This window comes from Pseudorasbora parva, chromosome 7 (genome assembly GCF_024679245.1).
Source record: "Pseudorasbora parva isolate DD20220531a chromosome 7, ASM2467924v1, whole genome shotgun sequence".
NCBI lineage: Eukaryota > Metazoa > Chordata > Actinopteri > Cypriniformes > Gobionidae > Pseudorasbora > Pseudorasbora parva.
Window position 1 is genome coordinate 19990835 of NC_090178.1, and position 24838 is coordinate 20015672.

Genomic DNA, 24838 nt, shown 5'->3' on the forward strand with positions numbered 1-24838 from the left:
GTGTTTGTCTCGGAATTAGTGATGTTGGTTAGACTTTTATACCCCTATAGTCTGTATTTCCGTATGTTTTATTATTATTATTATTATTAAGCCTATTATTATTATTAAGCCTATTATTATTATAAGCCTATTATTATTATTATTATTATTATTATTATTATTATTATTATTATTATTATTATTATTATTATTATTATTATTATCATCATTATTTTACAGTCTAATTACGAACCCTACACGACCAAACCCTAACTGTAAGTAGGTAGTATTATAAGTTCATGTAGTTCATTACCAGCTACTTATTTGAGTAAGTAGCCTAATGACTATTTAAGCCACTTTAAAATAAAATGTAACCGTATTATTTTGTATTTTTCCATTTGTTGTTGAGTTGTTAGCTACTAACTAACTAAAGCATTGAAATATAAAAATATCTATAAATTAGATATATGTTTTGTAACGCATTTTACGCAATACTAGCCTACATATTTCGGAATTTTACTCTGTTTCCGTCCTGATATATTTAAGGTAGGCCTATTTGTCTGTACCTTTATTGCATATAGGCTATATTTCGATTATTCTCTAATCCATTATCAAAACAATATCTGGGAAAAGTTTGTAGCCTAGCCTATCTACTGTTGGGTGTATCTGGTTTCATTTTTTTTCCACCGTTGGTTTCCCTGGTAAACGATGAAACTGCAGTTACGGTTTTTCTCCACTAGATGGACGTGGATTGGGCTTGTAGTTCTTCAGGAACTCAAGTCGCAGAAATGAATACAGCCAGGAGCTTCTCAGCAAAAAAGTTGTTCGAATCCCAGCTGAGCCTGAAAGTCTTTCTGTGTGGAGTTTGCACGTATCATGCGTGGATTTCCTCTGGGTGCTGTGCTGTATCTCAGTGGCTGATGTTTTGTACTTTAAATGGTAAAACACTATCTATCAGGGTCTCCCTTTGATCACTGCTTTAGAGCTTTCACCCCTCTCTGTTCAAGAACCTTTCATTCTCTTTCTGTTCATGTCCTCTAGAGGAACAAACAGTTAGCATTTTTGGTCATTGGTAAAGCATAATAGCAGCAATGTAACAACGTCCTTTATGACCTTCTCCCTATACCTTCATAAATGATTTAACATGTACACCTCTTTTACTATTTTCTTCCTTTGATTTTTGCTGTTAAGCAAATGAGATGATTTAACAAATCTTCTTGTCATCTTGTCAGTTCTTGTCAGAGCGAGCACCAGATTCAATTAAGAAAGCTAAATTCAAAGAAAATTAAGAAGATTAGACAAACAGTGGAAAAACAAGATAATGGCAATTTTATGAAATGTCATTATAGTTTGACTTGAAAATAAAAGGGCAAATATCCACATGCAGAGATGTTCAAATGCTGCATTCATGTTCTGGTACTTTCTCTAGTATCTGGGGGGCCTCAAATCACATCTCATGACCAATATCTCATGACCATTAGTGTGAAACGAGAGAGTCACTACTAAGGTTAATGTAACTGAGTGTTTAAAGCATTCTTATGAGGATATGAATAGGGTCACTAAGCAGCGGATTTGGAGGATCACTTCAAAGGGGTCACTATGTTAAATATACCATGAATCACATATCAATATCTACAGGTCCTTCTAAAAATATTAGCATATTGTGATAAAAGTTCATTATTTTCCATAATGTAATGATAAAAATTTAACTTAAATATATTTTAAATTCATTGCACACCAACTGAAATATTTCAGGTCTTTTATTGTTTTAATACTGATGATTTTGGCATACAGCTCATGAAAAGCCAAAATTCCTATCACAAAAAAATTGCATATTTCATCCGACCAATAAAAGAAAAGTGTTTTTAATACAAAAAAAGTCAACCTTCAAATAATTATGTTCAGTTATGCACTCAATACTTGGTCGGGAATCCTTTTGCAGAAATGCTTCAATGCGGCGTGGCATGGAGGCGATCAGCCTGTGGCACTGCTGAGGTGTTATGGAGGCCCAGGATGCTTCGATAGCGGCCTTAAGCTCATCCAGAGTGTTGGGTCTTGCATATCTCAACTTTCTCTTAACAATATCCCACAGATTCTCTATAGGGTTCAGGTCAGGAGAGTTGGCAGACCAATTGAGCACAGTAATACCATGGTCAGTAAACCATTTACCAGTGGTTTTGGCACTGTGAGCAGTTGCCAGGTCGTGTTGAAAAACCAAATCTTCATCTCCATAAAGCTTTTCAGCAGATGGAAGCATGAAGTGCTCCAAAATCTCCTGATAGCTAGCTGCATTGACCCTGCCCTTGATAAAACACAGTGGACCAACACCAGCAGCTGACATGGCACCCCAGACCATCACTGACTGTGGGTACTTGACACTGGACTTCAGGCATTTTGGCATTTCCTTCTTCCCAGTCTTCCTCCAGACTCTGGCACCTTGATTTCCGAATGACATTCAAAATTTGCTTTCATCCGAAAAAAGTACTTTGGACTACTGAGCAACAGTCCAGTGCTGCTTCTCTGTAGCCCAAAAGTGGCTTGACCTGGGGAATGCGGCACCTGTAGCCCATTTCCAGCACACGCCTGTGCACGGTGGCTCTGGATGTTTCTACTCCAGACTCAGTCCACTGCTTCAGCAGGTCCCCCAAGGTCTGGAATCGGTCCTTCTCCACAATCTTCCTCAGGTCACCTCTTCTCGTTTTGCAGCGTTTTTTACCACACTTTTTCCTTCCCACAAGACTTCTCACTGAGGTGCCTTGATACAGCACTCTGGGAACAGCCTATTCGTTCAGATATTTCTTTCTGTGTCTTACCTTCTCGCTTGAGGGTGTCAATGATGGCCTTCTGGACAGGGTCGGGTCGGCAGTCTTACCCATGATTGTGGTTTTGAATAATTAACCAGGCTGGGAGTTTTTAAAAGCCTCAGGGATCTTTTGCAGGTGTTTAGAGTTAATTAGTGATTCAGATGATTAGGTTAATAGCTCGTTTAAAGAACCTTTTCATGATATGCACATTTTTTGAGATAGGAATTTTGGCTTTTCATGAGCTGTATGCCAAAATCATCAGTATTAAAACAATAAAAGACCCGAAATATTTCAGTTGGTGTGCAATGAATCTAAAATATATTAAAGTTAAATTTTTATCATTACATTATGGAAAATAATGAACTTTGATCACAATATGCTATTTTTTTGAGAAGGACCTGTATTTGTGTTGAAGGTAATGAATGTGAATACGTATATGGTTATTTATACTCAAGTAAATGAAAAACTGTTCACTTTAAATGTGTGCACAAAAAAGCACTTCACATCAATAAATAAATGCTGATCATCAAAATATATCATCAATAAGCATCAATAGTGACTGGTTGAAGAACTTAATTCAGGTCCAATCAGTGTGTGCAAATCTATTCTGACAGTGCTGATTGGTTGTCAGAGAAGAAACCTTGAAACAAAAAGTCCTATACTGGGATACTGACACGCAGACCTTTGGCTTTCTTATAAGTGAATTGACCTTCCAGTCCAAAGTCTGCTTTCAGTCTTTCTTTCTTTCCTTCTTTCTTTCTTTCTTTCTTTCTTTCTTTCTTTCTTTCTTTCTTTCTTTCTTTCTTTCTTTCTTTCTTTCTTTCTTTCTTTCTTTCTTTCTTTCTTTCTTTCTTTCTTTCTTTCTTTCTTGAAGTGACAGAGCACATAATAAAACAAGAATCACCATTGGCTTGGCTTTTCAAAGATGGTGAAAGAGATTTTAAATGTTGTAAAAGTGATGCAGAGATGTCATTTTTCTTACTCAACATGTGCGTAATATTTTATAATATGAACAGATAAATTGCCATATAGCTCTCTAACATTTAATTGTAAAGCGTTATCTATTGCGAAGGGCCATTATGGTTGTTGCTGGTGGAATTTATTTTCAAGTACCATGTCTATGTTTGAATAGCTACAACTCTTTCAGCCAGTCAGTTTGATATCCTTTCCATCTAAGCTGGTTATATATCTCTTAAGCCTAATAGCGAATGTCTTATGAGCAGTAGAATAACCTTATTCATCCGCACAGTCACGCAAAACCAAAGCACAGCCAAACAATGTTTTTAACTTCTTCCGCAAAATGCATGCAATTTTTTTAACCACTAGAAGTCCAACATTTACGGTGTGCCAAGAAATTTCAGATTCGATTATTATTGATGATTGATGATATTTTTGATAAACAGTGCCATGATATGCTGCACAAAGCTCTAAAAAATGTACCCAGGCTGACTCAAAATGTTCATTTACAGATGATGAGGGTGGTGGAGCGATGCATTTGTAAGTGGGTGACCATGTGAGGAGAGGTTAAGGACACCGTTTTTTTATTTATTTAATTGTCTAGTGAGTCATATCACCGACCTGACCGGGAGATTAATTATTGTATAGCTTCAGTTACTACATATTTTCAGTTTGTCATTTTCTTTCTGCTAGGCTGCATCTAACAGGTGTATTTTAAGTAGCGTATGATTGAAAGGTTCTTGCCCCCTTTAGATATGGAATATAAAGCTCTGGTATGTAACCAGTGGGACGCACTTAAAATTATTCCTCAACTGAATCCTGCCGTGAATAACAATACCTGATGTGTATCATCGGCTAACTGTGAATAAAAATGAGGAACCTTGACTGCCATCTGTTTAAGTTTCTGGGTTTATTTTGGGCTTTTTTTAGACTATCCAGATGAAAATAGGCATATTCATTGAACTTTTCATGCTAGGTTGATTCGATGTTAGATATTAGTTCTACACATAATAGTCGCCAGTAATTGAAATATGGGCCAACAATATGCTTTAAAAATATAATTGGAATTCCAATAAACTATTAGTCACGGAAAGTGGCACTGTTCATGTTTTCTTCACAATAAGGGCTTTTCCATCTGCTTTTCTCTTTAATCAACTCTCTTTTCCTGTTTTGAATGTAGGTAAGCTCGACTGAGCTCAGATAATAAGTTCTGGACAGCAGCTCAACTTTCTTAGCTAGGAGACCGGAAGTGTCCAGGTGTTCCGGCCCTGCCAATCATCCAAACAATACTATCAAACAAATTGCCCTCAAATACCAGAGCTTGTTTTCAAACTGCCAACATCCTGTACTGAAAAATGAAAACGGACGTAGTGATTTTATTACTTGTATTATTCGAACAGGCAATGTTTCCCTGTTTATAATGCAGACGTTTCAGGGCAATTTTAATTAAGCGTAGTGCAAGGATGATTATTTAGATAGCGTATTTGTTGATCATTCATATGATTATGGGCTAAAAAATGCATTGCTTAGGTCAAGATTTAAGATGCTCGGAGTCGGTACGTAACCAGCATCGCTGCCCGGTAGCCGGTACAGAGCATAACGCCCGTTTCACACATGCTCCGTCTGCAGTGCGTGTGCATTGCGTATTTTTTTCCGTACCCATGTTAACGGATAACAGCTTTCACACTGCACGCTGGTGCGGTCCGTCAGTCCGTTCCAGGAGCGTTGCGTCTGCAGCAGTGCACGGATCGTTTTCGTACCGAGTCTATTTTTTGCTGCGCTGCGCTGCGTTGCGTTGCTGCATTAAAGTGATAGAACATTGTTCGCATTAAAATAAACATGTACTGACGCGAAAATCTAGTAATTTCAACACGGATGCATATCATTTAAAATATACTCTTGTTTCAAAGTCAACACATGGCTTTTTTTCTCAAGTAAAGCAACAAAACGACACCTTACCTGGCATTTAGGTAGCCTAAAAAATGTGCCATAATGGAGAGCACTCGTACTTTCTTGGAGGTGAAATGCAAAGTTATTTTTGACCTGCAGGATTTCTTTTCAAAGGGTTTAAAAACGAAAGAAAAGACGAGGGTCGGCTGTTTTTGAATAGACTCTAAGTTTCTAATTTAAAATGTTTATGATTTTAGGCTATAACCTATGTTTAAATGTTTTGCCTTTTGTGTGAGCTAAATCTAAAGTATATTTATATATAAATATGAATTAATGAATTGAAAAAATGTTGTTTAAATGTAGGCATGTAGCCTACGTTAACCTGTCTACTCAGAAAGATTAAACAAAGAGAATTGCAATTCTGATGAGCCAAGATCAGTAACAACTTCTGGATTTTAAATAAAAAATCATTAATAAATGCTGTGTTTGTGGTATGTAAAAGCGGATCAGTTGCGGCCTGCAAACGCAGCATATGTGAAAGGACTACAGGGTGTGGGGCTCCTGCAACGCACACGCAACGCAACACGCACCGCACACGCACTGCAGACGGAGTATGTGTGAAACGGGAGTAAGTCCGCGCGGGGGTGGAGCGCGCGTTGTGCTATATGAGCGCGCGCTGAGAGATTCTACAGCAGTCATCCCACAGCTCTTGCAATTTGCATTAGATCATTTTCTAGGCATGCAATAAACCACTTCCGGCGACGCTTGTCAACGTGAGTATATGTTTTTTTGGAAGTATAATATTAATCATTTTTATTATAGTAGCCTTGTAATCATGTTATTGTCCCATTTGTTGTTTTGTTTATTTAATTTTACATCTAACATTATAGTAGCTATTGTTATTGTTGTACTTTTTCTTGTTATTATATGGATTTTTATGTTTTGCTTGATTTTTACCCCATATGCCATTTCTTGCATGATTTCCAGCAGTTAAATAGACTAGTGCTGCAAGTGTGATTTGGCTGTTATTATCAGTCTCAGATATTCAAGCAGTCTGTCAACTTTATATACCATAGTCTTAATTAAATGGATAGGTGAGCATAGCTGCATTCCTTTTGTTGCGCACAAATCCAGTGCAAGTCAATGTAATGTCATGAAATGGTGTATGTCCTGAGTTTATTTCCGAGGTGGGGAGGTATTTTAGCTGCACACCTGCTTGTGTGAATTATGTCAAGGGACCACAACAGATAGTGATTTATAACACCACTTAAATCCTTTTCAAAATGTAACCCACAAAGGGGCAACTTTTTATAATCCAAATCCGCTGTCAAAGAGCATTATGAGCGTTTGAATGTTATTCAGATGTGTCTGACAAATCCACTCAGTAGCTGTGCTTTATTGAGTACTGAGGCAGACCATCTCCTGAATATTGATGCTCTGTCACAGGGCTTGGGAGGAAGGACTTTGAATTTAGTAAAGGGCAAGACAGTCTTGGCCTTTCTTGATATTACTGTTAAATACTGTTAAATACTGATATTACTGTTAAATTGATATGTGTGTGCTAATGATATACCTGTAAAAATTGATATGTCTGTGTGTGTGTGTGTGTGTGTGTGTGTGTGTGTGTGTGTGTGTGTGTGTGTGTGTGTGTGTGTGTGTGTGTGTGTGTGTGTGTGTGTACAACTTTACATTTAACTGACTGTGTGTTTCTGTGTGGTGGTAATATCTTTTTTTTCTGTGCATTTTTTATATATTTTTAAATATACTCTCTAACTGATAGATCAGTGCTGCTCACATTGAGTCAGTTTTTCATAACAGGCTCCACACAGGATATAACCTTCTGGCCTAATGTTCAGTGTCACTTCTGCCAACCTGAAATAGAGACATCTAGGGTCAGAGACAGTTGAGAGATGTATGGTTTATTTCTCATATAGGATAATTTCCTCTGTGTGTGTGTGTGTGTGTGTGTGTGTGTGTGTGTGTGTGTGTGTGTGTGTGTGTGTGTGTGTGTGTGTGTGTGTGCGCTTATACGTGTTTCTATTTTAGACCAGTTACTCTAGTAAATTGACATGGAGGGTTGCAATAATCAATGAACACCTACCAGAGAATGAAACAACAAGCGGTTTTTAATACCACCAAAGCACTTTAAAATCAATATGTCACTTGCCACTGTTGACTATTGGGGATCCGCTTTGATTTACCCACTTTTTTGAGTCCAATTAGCTGTGATTTCATGGATTAAAAAGATGAAAAACAGCATGAATTTAGAGGAGATTAAAGGAAGCTTAATTTAAAGAAGAAGACGATTGTAATGAGAAGACATGATAAGATGCTCAGACCAAAACACTCAGAAACAAACCAACAGTTCAGTAGCTTGTGATAATAAAATAAATCTTAAGAAACACAGGATGCCTTATTAGCTGCATTGCATCAATATGCAGCTGTATTTGTCGTTATATATATATACAGGTCCTTCTCAAAAAATTAGCATATGTGATAAAAGTTCATTATTTTCCATAATGTAATGATACAAATTAAACTTTCATACTATTTTAGATTCATTGCACACCAACTGAAATATTTCAGGTCTTTTATTGTTTTAATACTGATGATTTTGGCATACAGCTCATGAAAACCCAAAATTCATGAACACCTGGTAAGTGTTCCAAACCAGGTGTTTAGAGTTAATTAGTGGATTCAGATGATTAGGTTAATAGCTCGTTTAGAGAACCTTTTCATGATATTCAAATTTTTTGAGATAGGAATTTTGGGTTTTCATGCCAAAATCATCAGTATTAAAAAAAATAAAAGACCTGAAATATTTCAGTTGGTGTGCAAGGAATCTAAAATATATGAAAGTTTAATTTTTATCATTACATTATGGAAAATAATGAACTTTTATCAAATATGCAATTTTTTTGAGAAGGACCTGTGTATGTATATATATATATATATATATATATATATATATATATATATATATATATATATATATATATATATATATATATATATATATATATATATATATATATATATGTACTTCCAGAACGCCAGCTTTCCATTGGCCGACGCTGTTAATGTGAGCACCACGACGCATGTGCACGATTCGTTCTGCTGTAGACCTAGGAAGCGCTGCACTGTTTACACTATATCAACAGCGTAAGAGTCTGACACAGGCTAGAAGAAATTGTTGAATAAAGTCGTTATTTTTGTTTGTTTTTTTACACAAAAAGTATTTTCGTTTTTAATGACAGAATTTAAATTTTTGGGTGAACTAACCCTTTAAGTCTGTATTAGGGTTTCTCTAACATGTTCAGGTGTTTCTTTCCTTCCTAGTAAAGCATGGTAGTTGAATAGTATTCTCATAATGCACGTTGTAGCTTAGAATATCTCAGATATTAGAATAGCTTATAGAATAATGTCTCGCTGACTAAGTACTCCTTGGAAATGCTTTATTGACGTATTCTAATTCTTGGCCAAACATGATCTCTATCTATGAGTTATGTGTTCACTGTAATATTGATAATAATATTGATTGTGCCTCACAAAGTTGTTTGATCAAGCATTATTCTAGTGGCTCATAATATTGCCTGTGTTTTAAAAAACTATAAATACGCACAACAAACACATTTCACATTTAAACAGCTGAGGGGAGAATGACATTTGATGATATTCCAACTACAAAACCATTTATTTTTGAGGCAAATATCAGGAAGGTTTCAGGGATACGGACAGATTGTATAGCCAGATCAACTGGTGTGATAATGAGCATGTATGTTTTCCCTTACTCAATAGGTGACTGGAATTCGCTTATGGTAATAAGCTGCAGACACGTTCCTAGAAGTGCTGTTGCCAGGTTGTGTGACTTCCAGGACAGTAATTGCATGGCCAGTCTTGCAAGTTGAATGCTCTGATACCATGAGGCTCCTACACGGATACAATCTGTTGTGAGAGAAACCCCCTGAGCAAGAGCTATAGGCTGCCATCGCTCTTAAACGGCAATGGCAGAAAATGCATTAATGGAGAGGATGTCGGCATATAGTTCATCCACCTCAGTGCAGCAGGAGACATTCATAGTGTTCTTGACTCCATGGTGACCTCCATTGTACTACCTCTAGTCATGTATGTGCAAACAGATAGACAGCAGTAATTGGCCTGATCCATCATATCTGAGGGATTTCCTAGGTTCCATAGGAAGGTCTTAATGTTTCCGTTTCCCAATATTTAGAACAGACATTGCTGCCGATAAAGATGCTGCATGTTTAAGCAATATTGTGTGTCTTTAGTATAATGTGTTACAATTCCGACTTTTTTCTCTCTTTTTCTTGCAATTCGGAGAAAAAGTGCGAGATGTTAACTCAAATGTGCGAGAAATTAAGTTGTTATAAACTCACAATTCCGAGAAAGATAATACGACTTAGGAGAACTAATTGCGAGAAATACATTTGAGATAAAGTAGCAATTACTTTTTGTTATTTATTTAATGGCAGAAACAGGATTCCTATACGTTGGTGTGCTTTCTACCTGTTAACTCCATATATGGGTCAATAAGTTGGACAGTGAGAGCATGAACAGGAACTTGGAATGGTTTTCATGAGCTTGTAGAGCTTATCGTTCACAACGTAAATAAAGCTGGAAAGCTTTTGAAAATAGATGTGGATTTACTGGAAAATATCGCTGTAGTAAGAGGGGGCTTGTCTAATTCAGTTGCGAAGTAAAGTGCGTACTAAACATCGCTCTTTCTAATATTTCTGATTGCTATTGCACTAATAAATCAAACTTTAAACTAATCAATGCCGCTTTGCTCATTATTAAAGTCAACTTTTTACTGTATGGTGATTAGATTCACTGTTTTCAACTGTTGTCTTGAACTTTAGCATGCAGGTACAGAACAAAGTCCATTTAAGGCAAGTCATTTCACTTGACGCCATTTTTAAATCGTCTGTCAGGCAGCTATTTCAGTCACGCAAGCACAGCTCATGACTCTTGAATGGGGAAACCTAAAAATTCTCCAAAGCAATTCTCCAAAGCAACTAAACTTAATTAAATTTCTTATTTAAATCATCAATGACAACAACTGTCTTAATGCTCTAAATGCTCAAAAAAAAAAAAAAAAGATTTTTCAGGCTGGACCAGCCAGTGCACATGTGCAGTCATTAATGCACATTTTAGAAACCCTGTTTCTGTTGCAATCAGAGCTTCTAAAGGCAGCTTTACCAATTGGCGACTAGCTCTTTTATTTTCAAGGCGGGATTATTCCGCCATATTCCCCGTAGCACTTCACAAAAAGTTACCTGGTTGCCTTAAAATTTTGAGTTCATTAAAATAAAAAAATTGAGTTATTTTAATGAACATTTGAGAATCAACAACCTTTATTCAAAGATTATTAAACGATTTTCTTTTTTCAAAGAAGCATATTGGGTAATTGTGTCTGTGGGTAAAATTTGGGTAAAAATTTGCCAAATTTCGCTATTTTCATGATAAATCATTTTTTTTTATGTGGTTCAGATACAATAACATTTTGAGTTTCTATTTATTGAACCGACTTCCTTCATTGTGTAATTCCAAGAAACTCAAAATTAAGACAGCCAGGTTACTTACTTTTAAAGTTAAACCAACAATATGTTTTACACTGTAGCAATTGTGCATATACACTCACCTAAAGGATTATTAGGAACACCATACTAATAGTGTGTTTGACCCCCTTTTGCTTTCAGAACTGCCTTAATTCTACGTGGCATTCATTCAATAAGGTGCTGAAAGCATTCTTTAGAAATGTTGGCCCATATTGATAGTATAGTATCTTGCAGTTGATGGAGATTTGTGGGATGCACATCCATGGCACAAAGCTCCCGTTCCACCACATCCCAAAGATGCTCTATTGGGTTGAGATCTGGTGACTGTGGGGGACATTTTAGTACAGTGAACTCATTGTCATGTTCAAGAAACCAATTTGAAATGATTCAAGCTTTGTGACATAGTGCATTAAAGGCATGATGGATCCATGTTCTCATTCTGTTTACGCCAAATTCTGACTCTACCATCTGAATGACAGAAATCGAGACTCATCAGACCAGGCAACATTTTTCCAGTCTTCAACTGTACAATTTTGGTGAGCTTGTGCAAATTGTAGCCTCTTTTTCATATTTGTAGTGGAGATGAGTGATACCTGTTGGGGTCTTCTGCTGTTGTAGCCCATCCGCTTCAACATGCATCAACAAGGCATTTTCGCCCACAGGACTGCCGCATACTGGATATTTTTCCTTTTTCACACCATTCTTTGTAAACCCTAGAAATGGTTGTGTGTGAAAATCCCAGTAACTGAGCAGATTGTGAAATACTCAGACCGGCCCGTCTGGCACCAACAACCATGCCACGCTTAAAATTGCTTAAAGCGCCTTTCTTTCTCATTCTGACATTCAGTTTGGAGTTCAGGAGATTGTCTTGACCAGGGCCACACCCCTAAATGCATTGAAGCAACTGTCATGTGATTGGTTGATTAGATAATTGCACTAATGAGAAATTGAACAGGTGTTAATCCTTTAGGTGAGTGTATGTAAAGTCTTTGGTATGGAATAATTCCTTCAGTGTGTGATACTTTACGAGTTGTTGTGGTAGCGGCACGTGGTAGCACTTCTTGTCTGGTCTGCGAATGAACCAAGAAAGGAATGTGTTGTCAATAATTCTTCTGTCAATGACTTACCAATAACTTGATTCGATAATGAAAATCTAAATAATAAATAAATAAATGATCCAACAGGATTAGTCTTATTCAGTAATTTACCTCTTAAAGGTCCTGTTCTTCGCGATTCCATCTTAGTGTGAAATGTTGCCGTTGGAGCATAATAATAATAATAATAATAATAATGTGTTCGATTTATATAGCGCTTTTCAAGACTCAAAGCGCTTTACATTGAAGGGGGGAATGCAACTGCAGCCATATTGCGCCAGAACGCTCACCGCACACCAGCTGATTGGTGGAGAGGAGACCGAGTGATGAAGCCAATCAGGAGGCCATGAAGGACAGAGGCTAATGGGCAAATTTTGGCCAGGATGCCAGGGTTATACCCCTACTCTTTTTCCGAAGGACATCCTGGGATTTTTAACCCACAGACCACAGAGTCAGGACCTCGGTTTAACGTCTCATCCGAAAGACAGTGCTCTTTGTCAGTATAGTGTCCCCATCACTATACTGGGGTGTTAGGACCCACACAGACCACAGGGTGAGCGCCCCCTGCTGGCCTCACTAACACCTCTACCAGCAGCTACCTGGTTTTCCCAGTTGGTCTCCCATCCAGGTACTGACCAGGCTCAGCCCTGCTTAGCTTCAGTGGGAAACCAGTCTTGGGCTACAGGGTGATATGGCTGCTGGTAATACATAAATGCATAACTAATACCTGTAAAATTATAAAGCTCAAAGTTCAATGCCAAGCGAGATATTTTATTTAACGGAAGTTCCCTTTCAAAGCCTACAGCGAACGGCCGGTTTGGACTACACCTCTGCACTTCCTTGCTTGAATGACGTCACTAGAACCGTTTGTTGACTAACCCTCCGCCCACAAGAACACCCAAAATAGGGGGCGTGGTCTCGTTGCTCTCTCACGTGGAGAAGAGCGCGCATTCAGCGCTTGCATCTCCCCGTTATTGTAAGAGGCGGGACCTTTCCGGGCAAAGTGCGCTAAGCTGCTGTCCAATCACAACACGGGAAGCGCTGGCCCAATCAAAACTCGTTACGTGTTTCTGAAGGAGGGGCTTCATAGAACAAGGAAATCATCAGGCCGTTTTTAGGACAGAGGAAACAGCGCTGTACGGATAAGTAAATTGTGTTAAAAATACTGTTTTTTTAAACGCGAAACATGAACTCATGTTATATTGCACACTGTAAACATAATCAAAGCTTCGAAAACACGCGAAGAACGGGACCTTTAACATGTAAAGGTTTTAATAGTAAAACAACAGATGTTGGTTGCAATGCTTCTTGACATGTCAACAACTCTTTCTCTTTACAGCAAACGTAAATGGATGCAGCATCATGTATCTCATCATGACATCGCCTGTCACCAGACACTGAGGATCCATTCAGCAGTCCATACTACATCAGAACATGAACACCTCAGAGTGGCCCACACTTATTCCAAACGCCTCTTTGAGTCACACAAACCACAGCGATGAGTCAGGCAGGTCAAAGTCGAGTGCTTCAGCCGCCTGTGAGCAGGTGCACATTGCACCCGAGGTCTTCCTCACACTGGGGCTTATCAGCCTGCTTGAAAACATCCTGGTCATTCTTGCCATTGTGAAGAACAAGAACCTCCACTCACCCATGTACTTCTTCGTCTGCAGCCTAGCAGTGGCCGACATGTTAGTTAGCGTTTCCAACGCATGGGAGACAATAGTCATCCACTTGCTGGCGAACAGGAGTTTGGTGATTGAGGATCACTTCATCCGTCAGATGGATAACGTCTTTGATTCTCTCATCTGTATCTCTGTGGTGGCGTCTATGTTGAGCCTATTAGCGATCGCGGTGGATCGCTACGTGACTATTTTCTATGCCCTGCGTTACCATAATATAATGACCGTAAGGCGATCTGGGATTCTCATCGGCAGCATCTGGACCTTCTCCACAAGTTGTGGGATCATCTTCATCATCTACTCGGACACTAAGCCTGTGGTGGTGTGCCTGGTGGCCATGTTCTTTGCCATGCTGCTGCTGATGGCTTCGCTCTACAGCCACATGTTCCTGCTGGCCCGTTCGCATGTCAAACGCATGGCAGCATTGCCGGGCTACGACGCCAACATCAGGCAAAGAGCTAGCATGAAGGGTGCCGTCACCCTCACCATACTACTGGGAATCTTCATCGTGTGCTGGGCGCCTTTTTTTCTCCATCTCATCCTCATGATCTCTTGCCCACAGAACATTTACTGCATCTGCTTCATGTCACACTTCAACATGTACTTGATACTCATTATGTGTAACTCGGTGATTGACCCACTTATCTATGCGCTCAGGAGCCAAGAGATGAGAAAGACTTTTAAAGAGATCCTCTGTTTTGATGGATTACGCAGCTTCTGCAACCTGTTCATCAAATACTGAACAAGATTTCTGGAAGAACTTGACAGGATGGACTGATGGATGAATGGATCTGTAGATAGATAGGATTGGTACATAATTGCAGTGGGGGAGGGGAAGTGAAGCTTGAACATCTTCATTAGGGACAGTATACAATTTATACACATTTTTTCATGGTCCTCTTACATCATGTGATGTTTTGATGTTGTAGTGGAACTTTCATGTTTTATTGTGCAATATTGAATTGAATAGTTTAAAATATGGTATTCTGTTATGTACTGTATTTATAATACGAGTTACATCTTCCTCAGCAGTGGACGGTCATCAGGTCAATGCAGCGATATTTTTGTTACACAAAAAGGCTGGAATATTAATATGCAGAGTAGACATTTGCTTGTTTTTAGATATTTTTATGAGTAGAAAACAGGACAGAAACACAACAATAATCAGGCATATAGCAAACAAAATCATAATCCTCGCTTCCACAGTCAAGCCTAGAGTAAAATGCATTACTGAGCCACTTGCACTGGCATATCTTAAAATATGTCAGTGCCATTTTTTTGTCTCAAAGTGCAACATCAGAAATGTTTTTTCAACAAAAGGCATGTTAACCTAAACCTAAAAGCTACTTATGTTCTAATTGAACTAAAGACTAATACTGGCCCTTATCTAAGCACTGTTCTTGAAACCAGGCCAATAATGCAAATATAATACATGTATGTAGGTAGTCAAAAAATACTTAATCATAAACTGTTGAGAATATTATTTTTTTAGGTATTTGGGGAAACCATACACATATTACAATGAATGAATGCACCTCAGTATTATAAATCAAATCAATACTGTATGTTCAAAATATTTGCGCTACACTTAATTTCTTATTAAAGCAGAGAGTAAAATTTTCTGCTCATCAAAAATTATGTCATTGAGTTAGAATTCACACATAAAAATACAATAAAGGCTTTTTTTTTTTTATTGTCACAGAATAAAACCCAACATTTCTGAAATTAAAACAAAACATGAAAACATTGTATGGTGTGAGTAATTTATGCATGTAAATAATGGACATATTTTTGTAGTCTTCTGAAGTAAAATGTCTGGTAATTCTTTACAATCTCTGTACAGGTTAAGTATGTGATATGTATTATTATTTCTAAGCAATGATATCTGATAAATGACACTGTTTATTGAGCTTCTGTGTTTCTGAACAAATATAAGACTTTCCTGAATTAAACACTTAAAGGTGCGCTATGTAGTATTTTGCAGTAAAATATCCAAAAACCACTAGGCCAGTGTTATATATTTTGTTCAGTTGAGTACTTACAATATCCCAAATGTTTCCAACTATTTGTAAATTGTGAGAAAATTGCTATTTTAACTAAGGACCGGGACCGGGTTTCAGCATTTGAGCGAGTCACCTGTCAATCGCGTCATATCTGCATTACCCTTGGTTTTATTCTGCAGAAGCGCAGTGTGAACATGTCACAGCAGCCCTGAGCGAATGCACAGAGTAACGTCATAACATCATATTAAACACACTTATGTATCTAATATGATAAACAGAGCTGCTTTACCTTATAAACATGACTGGAAAGTGCGCGCGCCTGGCGACTGTGTCCTATACTCGTGAGCCTTGTGTTTGTATAACAATCGCTCCAGCAGACGTGCTCAGCTCCACAACACTCGGTCCTGCTCTGCTTCACATTACAGTAACGTTAATAACTGCATCCATGAACATGATTTCTGCCCGAGTCCTATATTTTCCACCAGCTGTGAGGTGAAGACCACATGTCCCAAGATACTGCGCTAACACTTGGCGTCATCAAACTACGCCTTTGTTTAGAATAGACACCCTCTGGACGGAAAGTTGCATAGTGCACCTTTAAAGATTTGGTTAAACTTTACAATAATGTTCAATTCATTCAAATTAGTTAATGTATTGGGTATAATAAATGAACAAAAAAAATAATTGAACAGAATTTACTAAATATAGATTCTATATTCTATACTAATACATTTTACACATTTACACAGGTTTAAAGGTTACTTCAATGATTTAGCATTAAACTTTTTATTTAAACCAGGTCATTAATGTAGTAGAAAGCTGAAATTATTTTGAATTTGGTGCCTTTGGGAAAAGACAGAAAATGTATTTTTGTCTGATGGGGATGAAAGACAACAACTCCCAGAATGCACTTGCTTTGCTGCCCTATGAGGCCACTTTAGCCACAGCTACTGGATCACTTGCCCACAGCGTTAATTTTCATGAAATCAGTTCAGTTAGAGACACTACAATGTCAAACTGAACGTGTCTGTTCAATATAATGTGAGTGAGCCAAACAAGAGTCACGGCGCAAATGGAAGCAAGATAATTCAAATATACTCCCGGGTATCTACTGATACAAAGCCATATGCTAAATCGCTGAAGTAACCCTTTAATGTGAACAAACAAATGAACAATTTACAAATTGACATTTTTGATTATGAATTAAAATTCGGTTAGTTTAGATTCCAATATTCATTCTCTGGGCATTAACTGTAATAACTCCGCGTTGCAAGCACCAATCCGGTTCGTTTTTTTTCTTCTAGACTGTACTCACAAAGATACAATGATCAAGAATAACCTTAAAAATTCGCCGGAGTTGTCCTTTAAAGTATAGCAAAGCACATATTAATGCCTTATATTCTATATGACCATATTCTACATTCCAAATTAACTAACTTGCTAATAAGAAGTAATTTGGCTACAGCAAAAGTAATAATAATAGTTAAGAGGAACTGGACTAAAGTGTGGCCAAAATTGTTTATTGTTATAGTTCATGATGCTTAATGCATTATAATGCACGTTAATTGATCAAGCCTTATTGTGTAGTGTTATTGGATGGTTAGTCTTAAATAAATGTTCTTGTGATCTTTTACCGGTAATACAATTTAATTTCTTCTACTTTTTTCTTCAGTAATCTGAAGCACTAAAAAGGCCCTGTTATAATTCAAGCAAAATCAACGAACAATCTGGTGTGATATCATGACAAACAAAATTATAACTGATCTTTACATCTTTAACTGATTACATTAACATCCCTACCAGAGTTCACTTGGAGTTTGATTTGAGAGTTTAAAACAGCTTGTCAAAGGGAACCTTCTGGAAAAGGTAAACATCCTCCCATTGGTCTGTTGCAATTACTTAGGAGTTCTCTGGGGCTCCGCCTTCTGGAGGTGGAAATCTTCTTTGGTTAATTTCTTCTGTTCAGTCTATTGATGACAGACATGGGTAAACACATGAACACACTGGAGAGCTGTTTAATAGACTCTTGTATAATAGCCTATCTATTGTATAAAGTGTTATATAATAAATGTGATGTGACTTGACTTCAGTGCTGAACTACAGCTTATTTATGATGCTTTCTTAACTGCTGTTTTCTCACTGATGTTTTTGTTGTGAGTGCTGCACATATTTACATATTCATCTAAATGCTGCTGTCAGGTAGATCTCAGGGCCTGAGTCAGCACTGTCTGGCTGAAAGAGAGATGGAGATGTGGATGCTCAGGTGGAAACTAAGGCTAACCCGATGGGACCAAGTAACGAATGAGGACGTCAGAAAGACCGTGGCAGTATAGCACCGATTATGGAGAAGATGAGGGAAGTGTGACTTTGATGCTATGCTCACGTAGCCAGGAGTGAGGAAGAGTCAGGGCCATGAGTCTCAACCCTGAAGGAAAGCGACCCCAAGGAAGACCAAAGAAGTGATGGATTGAATAAAGGAAGACATGAGAAATACATCGGTTGCCCCCGATAATGCCCTCAATCTGAAAAATTGTAGAGCAAACTTCTGAAAAGTGGACCCCACATTACGACCTGGACAAATGCTTGGAGAGTGTACTCAGTAGCGGCTCCTGGTTGTAAATGTAGTACTAGTACCTTTATCATTAACATTTTGTAAGCTTTATTTTCTAATCGCTGATTATAGACTCACTTTGGGCAGAATTCTAATGTCATTGCGTTATTCAGTCTGAAGGTGGCATGCAGTGCTCCAATGATAATTGAAAGACTAAGTACACATGACTAACGCATCTCCTCTTAGAATTGCCTGAATGTAGTATTTATTGTCTCAGATGTTGTTTTAGAATATTACAAGTTGTTAGGGAATTCCAGTGAGGAAAGTAATGTCTATTCTCAGAACAAACATAAAACAAACACAACAGAACTACTGTATATAAAGGCTATTCACACGCGAACACGTTTAAACTAAAGGGTTTATACTTTCATTAATTTGATACGCCAGGAAGCACAGACATGCCAAATAGTTACTGACCTGGTGCAAACGCATAGCTGAAGCGGACAGATATCATCTTAGTCTGGAGCAAGGTTTACATAAGGTCATGTGAAAATAGGTGGGGGGGGGGGGGGAATACCAGCTGCCCCACCCAAATCATCGTAAATGCATGCCTGTCGAATTCATATGCTCCATTTTAATATATCCTGCTGATTTCACAACTTAAAAAGTCAGAAAAATGTGAAAATGTTTTTTTGAGAAAGTAAAAAAGCTGAATGTTTCCTGTGATGGGTGTCCTGTGATGGGCTGTACAAATGTACAATACATTATTAATTCAGTGTATAGAGGTCTATGTTTGGATACATATATTGTGGAGGGGCTCTGCCCATAAAGACGAGCAGAGGCTGAGTGTACTGCTGCAAAGGTATTTCAAACTTTTTTTTAACCCTAAAAAGAACCGTGAGTAAGGTGGCCTTCACTCAGACATACTGTTTAAGCAGACCCTGCAAATGACTTGGAATAATGCTAGGAAGATGATGACTCAGACACACTCTTTACAGATCCTTGCAGCTGAGCACAGGAACATTTTCTTGTAGGTATTACGCAGCTCTGCGCTACGGAATGCGTAAATGGCTGGATCAATGACGGCGTGACTCACCAGGAGCACTACATGCAGCTGGAAGAGTGAGCGGTAACACTCACAGTAGGGGTTTTCTGGGCAAATCATCATAATCAGCAGATGAAATAAGAAAGGAGCCCAGCAGGCCACAAACACTCCAATCAAGATGGTGAGCGTCAGCGTTCCCCTCAAGCCACTCTGCCTGTGGCGTGCTTGGGTGCCCGGCATAGACGCAATCCTGCTGGCGTGGTGGCGCGCTAACAGAAACATATGCACGTAGAGCAAAAGGATCAGGAACAAAGCTGTGAAGAAGAGCGCAACAAAGAAGATTTTCACCGTGGCGGCCACGAAGAACCCCACCATAAGTGCTCCGCTGGTCCCACACAACACCCAGATAGAGGACAAAATAACCACCACACGACGCATTGTCATAAGCGTGTGATAGCGTAGAGCATGGAATATGCTGATGTATCGATCCACGGCTATGGCCAGAATGCTAAAGATGGAGCCAAGGAAGCCCATGCAGGTTAGAGAGTCCATGATGTCATCTATCATCTTCAGCTCAGAAGGTCCACGGGAGTTCAGGTGTCCGGCATCTTTAAACAACAACAGGATGTCTTCCAATGCCTTAGAGAGGCTGGAGATGGTGTTAAACACAGCCAGGTTGCAGATAAAGCAGTACATGGGAGAGTGAAGGTTCTTGTTTTTAATCACGGCCACAATCACCAAGAGGTTCTCGCTCAGACTGGCTATGGCGATGGTCAGGAACACCTGACTGGGGACCTGAACCTCAGCGCAGTCTGTGAGGTTGGAGAATGGAGCTTCAGAGCTAGAGTTCATGACAGATGGATCACTGTCTGGATGCAGACCACGTGGGGATCACACTTGGTTGTTGGATCAACTGAAGATTTGATTTAAATTGACCTGGAGAGAAAGAAAAAAAAAGATACAAAGGATATAATTTCATCAATAAATGTTTTGGTCAACTGTTGACCAAAAATGAAATCTGAAATGTTTCAGCAACGGTGCATTTAAGTGATCAAATGTGACAACAAAGACATTTAAAAATGTCTTTCAAAAGAGTTCGGTTTTTAAAAATAAATGTTCTTTGAACTTTGTTTATCAAAAAATCCTTAAAAAAATGTAACATAAAAAGATCTGCATAGTGAGAGAGTGAAGAGCCACTGGATCATAGAGTACAGTTTCTTCTTTCTCACAAATATGATATAATTTATGACTATTATACAATTATATGTAAAGTGTTTTATACAGAACTTTCCAACTGAAAATGTAAAGGATGGAGAATTATACAAAAACAACAACAAAAAAGTTTTTTATTTTAATGTTGTCTATATCAGTTGTTAGAATGTTCTTTTTACTTTTAAGCTGTTTCAAGTAAAAGTTGAAAGAAGAAGTAAATAGTTATTTAAGCATTTACCTCTTAGAACATTACTGAACAACATTTCGTGAGGATCAAATAAAAACATCAAGCACAAAAGCTCATTTGTTTCGTTTGATCCATTATTTGTTAATGTATTTTCCACACTAAATCTGCTGTACCTTTTCTGGATATGTGAGCTCAAAAGCAACCATAATTTGAACTTGAAAGGCTGGTCCAGACAAGAACCGAGCCAGTGATTAAAACCTCACATGTTTACAAAAATCCAACATTCCTGACAATTAGACTTCTATTCATCCATATCAAGCCCATGCCCACTTTTAGACTGTGTAAGACCCTCCGAACACAGTTGGATTATACTGATCCCAATGGATGAACTAAGTGTAAAACTATACAAAATTTGTCAAATTCACGTACCGTTTTTCTCATCAAACACACCCACAGGGATTTTTCCTTAGCTTCACATGGAATGTCGCAGAGACTTCAGTCTGGTGGCACCGGAAAAACTCTGTTCTGGCTGTTAATAGACCGCGTGTGGTCATGCCTGTGTGTATTTGTGTATCCTTGAATGCTCAAGGCAGTGCGAACCATTTGTGTTCATGTTCCAAGTAAAGCACGACGCAAGGCCTTTCCTCCCTAACACCATTTATTTATCAAACCTTGTTACACGCATGTTGCATCTGTGTGGAAACAGCTGCTCTCATCAATGATGGGTGAAGTGGCTAGTTCATTGTTTGCCCTTGGCCTTTTTTAAAGAGCAATGAAGGAGTTTTAGTTGGGTTCAGATTCTATTTTGACATCTAAAAAAAAAAAAACGAGGTTAAACATACAACGACGGGCCCCCAGTAATAACAACTTTTTTTTTAGTTTGAACACCTATCATTACCAACTTCTTGAGTTTCAGAGACTTTCCAAAGTTTATTCTATACCTCACAATCATAATTAAAACCATTCTAAAATGAACTGAAAAGTAGTGAATGTATTGAGCGAGAGTAATTATTAAAGAGCAACGAACTCTACGTGAGCAGGTAAACTGCCTCTGTCAGGTGATGCTCTACACTTGTAATTATAAAGCATGATTTGCACTGGATTGATGTTCATTAGCATATATCACCACGAGAGAAGCATATGTCCTGTGTTTTTATTCTGTTGTTCTTTTGCACTTTTATATCCCTTTCTAAAAAAAAAAAAAAGGTGACTGCATTTGAGTGAAACGACAGCATTCATTCAAAACAAATAAACCTCATTATCCAAGGATAATAAACTCTGTGTTAATGCTGCAATCACCTGGGGAAACTTGATATAGTTGAGTGATAAGACATAAGTATTCGAAGCTGGAGCTAGTTGGATAAACCTAGCCAGTAGCCACTATATTAAGGCTGTGCCCACTGAAGTGCCCTTCATTAAAAAGCGCTGAGATTTAGGGACTTTCCATGCCCTGGCCAACAGTCAGTTTCTTTCTCTGATCCTTTCCTTATTCTGCCCCTCTCTGTGTCTGATGTCTTTTTGTGAAATTTGGGGACATTCCATAGGCTTAATGGTTTTAATACCATACAAACCGTATTTTCTATCCCCCTACACTGCTCTTGTCCCTAAACATACCCATCACAGGAAACTTTCTGCTTTTTTTTACTTTCTCTTCTTTACTTTCTTCTTTAATAAAAAAAATCATCCTGCATGATTAAGCATTTTGAAAAGTGGGGACATGGGTAATGTCCTCATATTTCACCCTCTTCTTGTAATACCTATGTCATACCCATGGCATACACATTTGTGTCCTGATATTTCACAAAAACGCTCACTAGACCTTAGGTGTCCCACATTAGGCAGTTATTAAAAACAACAAGAAGATGGAAAGAAGGGATTTTTTTTTATTTTATCACAGCTTTGCCTTTGAGCAAACAGGCAAACTGCTGAGTATAGAGCTCAATATAGATTTTGGAGTAAGGATAATGAATTAATTACTTTCCTTTGGTTACAGGTGCAGGAGATTGTGGGTTCTAACATGAAACCAGACTTCATTCACCCCAATGGAAAGCATTTACATGGTCTGAATTGTTCCCTATCCGCTATATTGCACCATGTGCCATCCACCAGAAAACAGTATGTAAACAAGTGACCAATTAGCGGAGCTTTAGTGTCCATTTATAATGTAGGGCAGATCCTTCAGATTCTTGTTTTGGAGTACAGCTTATGGATAACAGTAAAGCTAACATGTTGATACTTAAAGACAAAAAACGTCCATTTTGATTTTATGGGGACTTTAAGAACTCAATCAATCAATCAACTTTATTTATATAGCACTTTTACAATCACGATTGTTTCAAAGCAGCTTCAGTGTTAAACAGGACAATATTGCAACAAAATTTGATTTGGCTGTGTCGTTCTGGAGTAAACAGTGATGTTATCAGCTTATTTTAATTTATCATAGAGCAAAAATGTTGGCAGATCAGTATTATAGTTTATAGATTTCAATAAGACCTAATTCATTAATTTTATTTGTATATTTAGTTGAATAACTTGGATCATAATTTTAGTGTCCCCAACTGAGCAAGCCAAGCCAAAGGCGACAGTGGCAAGGAACCAAAACTCCATCAGGGCGTGATGGAGAAAAATAATATTAGATCGGAATATTCAAAAAATTTGGGTATCACGCAAGAGACAGGGTTGGATGGCCATCGATTACACAAGAGTATGAATACTTGAGAGATCGCAGTTATTGCGCCGGAGACGGGTTTATTGAGGATGACATGCCGGTGAGGCAAATTCAGAGGAGACACCAATTGACACGGTCTCAGCAGACACTCCAGGATGTGTTGGTCATGTCCAGACCCAGGTCCACCATCCGATCCGGACATGGCCTGGATCCGGCTGACTGCAGTAAATCTCAAGATAAACAGAGAGACTAATATTAGTGTGGATGCCACTGAGGATGTAAGGAGTACATCAGGTGTTATGGGAAGTGTTCCCAGTTTCGGCTGACCTAGTTAATGCAGCCTAACAATCAGTCAATCAATTTGAATAATGAAAGTTAAAAATATTCTATGTGTATGCTATAGTAAAGAGATGTGTTTTTAGTCTAGATTTAAACTGACAGAGAGTGTCTGCTTCCCGAACAATGCTAGGAAGACTATTCCAGAGTTTAGGTCCTAAATAGGAAAAGGATCGACCGCCTGCAGTTGATTTATATATTCTATAGGTATTATCAACTGGCCAGAGGTTTGAGACTGCAATAGATATGATGTATGTATTGTTAAATTACAATTACAATTCAAATGTATGTAATGTTTAATAGAGAGCCAGTGCAGTGTTGACAGAACTGGGCTAATATGATCGTACTTGGTTCTAGTAAGAAGTCAAGCTGCTGCGTTTTGGACTATTTGGAGTTTGTTTATTAAGCAAGATGGGCAACCACCCAGTAAAGTATTAAAATAATCTAGCCTTGAGCTCATGAACGCATGCACTAACTGTTCAGCATTTTGCATCGAAAGCATGTCATAGTTTAGATATATTTTTAAGATGGTAGAATGCAGTTTTACAGATGCTAGAAACGTGGCTTTCAAATGAAATATTGTATCAAAGAGCACACCCAGGTTCCTCACTGACGACAAGGGCTTGACAGAGCCTTCATCAAGTGTTAGACAGTACTACTTGTGGAGCTTTTCTGTCCAATAATTAAAAATTCAGTTTTATCTGAATTAAGCAGCTGGCAAACAGGACAGGAGCAGTCGATCAGGAACAATCATCAATCAGCCAGGATCGAGAACTAGTAGGCTAGTTAACCAATAGTTAATCTCACTATTCCCATTCAAATTTATCTTTTTATGAAGCAGATATTAAAAAAAG

The 24838-nt window shown here is 38.2% G+C and overlaps 2 protein-coding genes and 1 pseudogene across 2 annotated transcripts; 1 reads left to right on the plus strand and 2 right to left on the minus strand.

The window, feature by feature from the left end:
• Positions 1 to 6331: 6331 nt before the first annotated feature.
• Positions 6332 to 15692, plus strand: mc5rb (melanocortin 5b receptor). The gene is made up of 2 exons (XM_067448489.1): positions 6332 to 6403; positions 13643 to 15692. Exon 2 carries the CDS (start codon positions 13738 to 13740, stop codon positions 14722 to 14724), a length of 987 nt encoding a protein of 328 aa, XP_067304590.1. The 5' UTR covers positions 6332 to 6403; positions 13643 to 13737; the 3' UTR covers positions 14725 to 15692.
• Positions 12890 to 13006, minus strand: LOC137083992 (5S ribosomal RNA; annotated as a pseudogene).
• A 3791-nt stretch (positions 15693 to 19483) lies between the features above and the next one.
• mc2r (melanocortin 2 receptor) lies at positions 19484 to 21479 on the minus strand. Its single transcript, XM_067448490.1, has 2 exons — positions 21410 to 21479; positions 19484 to 20517 (listed from the first exon to the last, which is right to left on the minus strand). Exon 2 carries the CDS (start codon positions 20431 to 20433, stop codon positions 19516 to 19518), a length of 918 nt encoding a protein of 305 aa, XP_067304591.1. The 5' UTR covers positions 20434 to 20517; positions 21410 to 21479; the 3' UTR covers positions 19484 to 19515.
• Between the last annotated feature and the right edge of the window lie 3359 nt (positions 21480 to 24838).

Bases quoted from the DNA above. Each gene is read 5' to 3' on its own strand.
- mc2r (XM_067448490.1), bottom strand. From the start codon at position 20,433: ATGAACTCTAGCTCTGAAGCTCCATTCTCCAACCTCACAGACTGCGCT.
- mc5rb (XM_067448489.1), top strand. From the start codon at position 13,738: ATGAACACCTCAGAGTGGCCCACACTTATTCCAAACGCCTCTTTGAGT.